The sequence below is a fragment of the Terrapene carolina genome, unplaced genomic scaffold, assembly GCF_002925995.2.
Source record: "Terrapene carolina triunguis isolate 2854851 unplaced genomic scaffold, T_m_triunguis-2.0 Scaffold47792, whole genome shotgun sequence".
Classification (NCBI taxonomy): Eukaryota; Metazoa; Chordata; order Testudines; family Emydidae; genus Terrapene; species Terrapene triunguis.
Window position 1 is genome coordinate 1,405 of NW_020712143.1, and position 6,607 is coordinate 8,011.

Consider the following 6,607-nt stretch of genomic DNA (forward strand, 5'->3'; position numbering starts at 1 on the left):
ATAATTTACATTTGGGTGGGAAGGACCCACCTTGCCTTTTCCCTTTTTAATTTGATCTGGCTATCTTGCAAGCCATCGCCTTGTGCTCCTGCTGCTGGAAGAAGGGGGAAAGCAGGCAGGCATCTTACTCCTTTTCCCCCTCATAGGGCTACTGCCACATCCTACTGTTTCCATCAGCGAACAGTTTATTTTCTTGGTAGGACGATGGGGAGAAGTACTTACCCAGTTTAGGGCTTGAGCCTGCACCAATGAAGTCAATGGAATGTTGCCTTTGACTTCAGGAGGAACAGGATCAAGCTCTTAGCCATCTTTCCCCACATCAGCGTCCCCCCTAGTGCTAAGACTGACTTTCCTCAGATGTGCTAACTCTGGGAGACAGAAGCTTTTATTCTCCCTCTTCCCCAGTAAACAAAAATGACTTTTGACAGTGTAATGCTAAAACCTGTTGGTGGTTCAGAGTGGGCAGTTCCCTACCGGGATGAAACATAGCACTGACTTTTATTTTGAAAAACCTTCACAATGTTGACCAGTTCCAGTAAGACGGTCCATTTCTGTAGCACCTCCCATTTAAGGATTGCAGCATGATGTACAAACCTGAATGAATTTAGCCTTTTATACCTGGTTTCTCCAGGGGAGAGGCAGAAACTGAAGAACAGAGAAATTAAATTATTTGGCAAAAGTCACACAAGGAGTCAGTTGAAAAATATTGCTCAGAACTCCTGGGTGCCAGTCCCGTGCCCTGGACACAAAACATTCATCTGATAATTTACAGTTCTTAGTTCTTAATTCTAATATGTGTGTGTGAACGTTACAGCCAGCCCTTTAAACCAGTGAACTGTAAATCTAAATACAACTGAAGCGATGGCATTCAGTAGGGAACACAAGCCTGCTGTCTTCTGTGCACTAGGGGATGACAGTTAGCCCAAATGTTGTCTAAAAAAAGAACCTAAGCTCTCGTTTTCTTCTTATAGGAAAGACTCTTAAATCTCACCCTACTATACTCATCCCTGTATGGACTGAAGTTTCAGAATAGTTAGTATGGAAATATTGTTGTCAATGTTTCAGCTAAAGTAGTGGTCTATAATTTACAAACATTAAGAGTTTAATTAGAGAAAAGCTGCTCTCTGTTAACACTATCCCTCATTTTATGAAAAGAAGCTATAACACAGCTAGGTAATAAAGTTAATTTTCACACATTAATGAAGATTATTAACAAAGAATTCTAGTTCTTGCTCATTCTGGTTTTGATATGGAGTTAAATAAAATTCTGCTGATCTCACAGCAAAATAATTTCCCCTTAATTTTGATAAGCATTAACAGCCATTTTATGTTTTAAAGAAGCCAGAATAAGATGACCAAACTATAAACAGCCTTTATTTGCCAAGTGGCTTAATATATTTTATTATATATTACTGATAGTTAATACTTTGTAAAGTAAAATTAAACATGCATTTGCATTTTGAAAATTACAGCTGTTTTTCTGGCCAGAAATCAGTTCAGTTTGCAGTGCACCATACAGGAATTCATCAGCACAAGATACATTTGAGAAACTGACTGGCACTTGGTGGACGCTCTCATTCAAACTTCTTTGGTAGTTAGAAAATATTATTAAACTATGGCCCCAAATTCTGACAAGCTCCAGGAATCAGGTGTGATAAGCCCACAAATGGGAAATGATACATTATGCAAAAAGAATATTAATATGCCATGTATTCTGCCTGAGGCTGGGTGAGGAGCTGCTCCTCTTGGGAGTATGAACAAACGTTGTGCAGCGTTGTTCGTGTGCCCAAGGAGGAGATTGCTGGGATAAGAAAGGGGTGCCAGTTTCCATCTCACAGCTGCTACTGGTTCTGCGTTTTCTGCTATATGACTGCTAGTACCAGCCAGAAATTGACTCTATCAGGCAGATCCAGAATCTCCATGGGAATCATTACACTGAGCTAAATGGTTCTTGGCTCAGCTCCTGTGTGACTATGATTTACAGGTTGGGTCTACTCTTTTCAGACGTATTCTTTTACGGAATATTCACCCTAAACTTTTTGCACATAATTTACCATTAAAATGAGGTTCAGTAACTTACTGCCCAAAAAGAGCTTTCAGAAAATTCTGGTATAACTTGCACTGTTCTGGCGGTTAAAATCCCTCTTTCTCTAGGTATCTACAGCACCCCTATCACCATGATAGCTGAGATGCTCACCTCCTCCACAAGCGCCCAATTGCATTGCTTCCCTTTAGATCAGTTCTTTTCAAAATGCAGCTACCGTTCCTCACCAGCACCCTGTGAAAGAGGGTTGGGTGCAATTGAAGCTGAACTCACTGAGAGGGATTAGTGGATAGAGGGCAGCCAAACAAAGCCAAAGGTGTAATGTAAATGTATTTTAGCATATGGTTTCACTGCTTAGTACATGGCTAGCATGGCACTTATCTAGAATATGTATTTAATATTCAGTACAAATTAGCAATACTTGCGACATGGCAGGCAGTGGATACCAAGGTGATTAATGCACCATTCAATAACCTCCCACTGAAGACCTACTACAGAGACCCACAAATATTTGCTGATTGTTCAGTTAATGCATTAACATGGGATAATATACTTTTACTGTTGAAAATGCCTGTATGCCTGTAATACTAAACAATGCCATTCATGTATTTCTAAGAGTTGTCCACCTCTACTACTGCCGCCTGGAGCTTTGCTTTTGTTGCTGAATTGATAGGGGAGGAGTAAACTGTGGTGCTGAAAAGTGACTATGTAAAATGGCTTCTCATTCAGCAGATCAACTCCTGGTGTGTATTGAGCCTTACCAGCTCGCATCAGTGACATTTTACTCCCGTGAACTGAACACGGCTAAGGGTGTGTTGTCGCTGCAGAGTTCACCCTGGCTCTTCCATGGGTTTTAGCACAACCCCTGTCACTGTCCACACACACAAACCTTTTACCTGGGTTTGGAGGTGCTTTAAACCTGGTCTAGCATCCCTGCTTGGATACAGATTAAAGCCCAGACTTCACTTTAACTTGGGCTGGAACCTGCCCCCTTTGCAGTGAGGACACAGGCTATGCTCCCAGCCACACATGGGCACATGCATAAGCAGAGGACACAACAACACCAGTAGGGCTTTGTAGTGAGGCCACCTGCAGTCAGGCTAAGCTGACCTAGGTGCTCAGACCTGGGTGCCTGGCCTAGCTGCAGTGAAGACATACTCTAGAAGGGTCTGAGCTGGATTCTGTTCTTCCCTGTGCATCAACAGATTTCTCTACTAAGTTCCAGTTAATTACAACTGTGAAAACCTAATGAAGGTGAGGAGGGGGCTACAGGTAATACTGAGAAGTTCATATGGAGTCAGTGAGGCTGTATGTAGGTGAAGGCCAACTTGCCCTGCATGGTGCTCATTACTGATGATGTATGAGAAGGAAAGAACCCAGCTTGACTCTCCAACCTCAGAATAGCAGGGCTGGTAGCTAGAAAAACATCCTTTCTAATTGCAAACTAAGCATATTTGAGCTGCAGTCCATTGAGGCACACTAAATGTGGGACACAATGATGCGAGTTTTACATTGTTCATCCCTTTTCAGAGTAGAACCAGCCTTTAAAGCAATCTCCCTAACAGGCATGGGACTGAACAGAGGCTGCAAAATCAGTTTTTTTCCAGGCCCCTTTGTCCTCAGGAGATCGTGCAGGTTCTCAGGCGAGACCCCACCTCCCTGTGCCACATGATTATAGCTCAGTTGTTGATACTTACAAATAAGAAGCCAAAAAAGCTATATGCTTAAATGCTCTGCTCCCTTAAAACACTAGCGGAACGATGTCTTTATGTTTTCATTCACAGGAGGAAACAGAATGCCCGTCTTCGCTGTCTGTTATCAAAGACAGGACAAGAGGTGAAAACCTGGAGGAGCAATTCTTCCCACCTGATGACCTCTCTTCTGATGAAGAATATTATATAGACGAAAGCAGAGCATCCCGATTTAAAAAATCAGGCATGAGACGCATAGATAATATCAAAAAGGCATTTTCAAGGGAAAATATGCAGAAGACCAGACAAAATTTTGGCAAGAAGGTGAACAGGCTTCAAACTAGAATAGTGACACCCGAGAGGCGAGAGAGAATGAGGCAGTCAGGAGAGAGGCTGAAACAATCTGGGATAAGGCTCAAGAAAACTATTTCAAAAGCAGCTCCAACAAAGGAGACATTCAAGCTCAATAAGAAAGATAAAGAGCGAACAGTAGCTGAAGGGCAAGAAGGAATCCAGGAAGCTGGTGTGCATGCAGTTTCAGCGAGTGGGGCAGAAGAACCAGTTACAGAAGAGATTTCCTACACAGAAGTGATCACTAAAGTAAAGAAAGACAAAGGCAGTGGAACAAAAGGCACGTCCCAGCCAGCAGAGAAAGTTGTGCTCACCCCTGAAAAAATCGTTCTTAAACAGGAGGCAACAGAAGGAGGAGGTGATAATGTTCTTCTGTTGGACCTCAAGCACCCAGCATAATTGATCAAGTAGTATATACTGTGTTATTGTACAAGAGAAAACATAGTTAGTATCTGTTCACTTGGGCAGATTGAGAGGTGTGTGTAACTTTTTATTGTTATAGCAGAAAAATATATCGGTGCTGTTCTAGTGTTTATATGTATAGCAGACAATGTGTTTGTTGCCTTTTTATTACTACGCAAAGTCACATAAACAGAATGAAGGGTCTCATCTCTCTTGACGTGTACATATAACTTCAATTAATGTGAATGGGAGTTACAATTGCACATCACAAGGAGATGGAAACTTCCTGTATATTTAAAACAAAAATATAAGGCACTTAATAGCCTTGTTGCTATCTTTAGTTTTATGCACAGAGGCATCCAAAGAACATCTCCATTTATCTCATGCCAACATCAAAAAGCAAACAAGCAACTGAGATAGATGTATTACTTTATATTGGCAGAAGGGAAGACTACAAGAATTGCTATAAGACTCTTTTTTGGACCGCCCACTCAAATAGCAGGACGAGGAAATTATTGCTTTGGAGACAATAAAAAGCAGCAGAGACAATAGATCTTTGAGAACTGTTATCTGAAGTGACTAACAGGGATTTCTAGCATTTTGAAAGGGGAGATTGATGAAGTTGAGAGATGCACTTTCTGAAGCAGCAGCAGGTTAAAAACTATAGGACAAATTAAACACTGGAAAAATCTGGAGGCAAAGGAGAACTCTGATAGAATATCTGTATTATGCAAAGGTCAGTGCAAGTGTCAATTGGTACTGAGGAAGGCGATGGTATAAATTAGTAGTAAGGGAATCAACATTAATATATGGGGACTGAGGAATAGAGAGTTAAAAACAAGAATGTGGGACTAAAGTGAACTTTGAGAAGGGCAGGCCCATTTGCCTTTTCTGTGCAAGAACTGATGAATAGTTGTTCCTCTACTCCAGTCATACAAAACTGAAAACAGTTTCTGAATTCATTGCCACTGACAGAGCAGAGGAAAAACAGATTGTTGTTTCTTTTTTTCTTAAGGTAGCTGCTGAGATAAAAGGACCGCTGTGTTTTCTGCTCTCGGCATTTTGCTGGGGTTCTAAACAATTAAAATCAATTCCATAAAAAGCTATTGACACGCAGGCCAATCCATATCCAGTTCTTTGTTTCCTTTTCATCATCACTATCGACCAGTCACAGCCACAGAGCGTGCAAGCCAGACACAGTCTTTAAGAGTATGAAACGCAGTGTTTGTAGCACTAAGGAGGGAGGAATCCATGCCCTGAAATGAGGTATGTTAGTAAACATAGCCATTGTACTGGCAGAATAAGCAGGGTTTAATGGGCCTCTTCTGTTTAAGTTTACTTGATGTCTCCTTAGTACTTACATAAAATTAGATCTCAGAGTGAGGCATTGATATTTGTACAAGATTGACAACAGCTATGAGTTTATTTACTGTCCAAGATTCTATTTTGACAAACATTGCCCCAGGACCCATGGCTAACTGGTCAAGCTGTCATTCAAACCCAATTAGGTTTGATTTCCGATACTTTGCCTGCCAGTCCTGTGATTCAGTCCCTGGTACCTAGAATCTGAATTTTATGAATTAGGAATTAGCTATGGCAACTATGGAACACTTTAATGATATACTATATAAATGGCACGGCAAAGCTTTCAAATTGGATTCGTGGTGCAGGTTTGGGATGAATGAAGTCATGAGGCACTGTAAGCGAGACCGATGTTTGCATAACGTCTATTGTAAATATATTCAATACTGTAATAAATAACTGTTAAAAAGAAAAAAACCCCAAAGATTCCTCAGTGCATATGGAAGGAGCTTTTGAAAGTTTAGCTGGCAAGCTATGTAACTGTGTAATATTTTTCTTGTTCTTTATATCATTGTAGCCATCTTCCCTTGCACAGATGGTAATGGTGACTGTTTATGATGTTACATAGTCCATGTTCTATTTTGCGTGAGTTGATGTTATCCTACAATAAAAAGCCCTAATAGAGACTCAGTCTGTTTCTTAAATACATATTTAAAGCTATCAAATAAAGCTGTTTTACTGCAATGTACAAATTGTTAAACTTGCAGTAGTTTGCAGGATACTATGTGCTAACGAATGGGCCTCTATTTAAAAAAAA

At 40.7% G+C, this 6,607-nt stretch overlaps 1 protein-coding gene across 1 annotated transcript; it reads left to right on the forward strand.

Annotated features, from left to right (window-relative positions):
- The first annotated feature begins 3,760 nt into the window (after positions 1 to 3,760).
- Positions 3,761 to 6,476, forward strand: LOC113405661 (caveolae-associated protein 4-like). Its single transcript, XM_026646888.2, has one exon. The coding sequence runs from the start codon at positions 3,805 to 3,807 to the stop codon at positions 4,483 to 4,485; it is 681 nt and encodes a 226-aa protein (XP_026502673.1). The 5' UTR covers positions 3,761 to 3,804; the 3' UTR covers positions 4,486 to 6,476.
- Positions 6,477 to 6,607: the final 131 nt, after the last annotated feature.

Coding starts and splice junctions, on each gene's coding strand:
- LOC113405661 (XM_026646888.2), top strand. CDS start 3,805: ATGTCTTTATGTTTTCATTCACAGGAGGAAACAGAATGCCCGTCTTCG.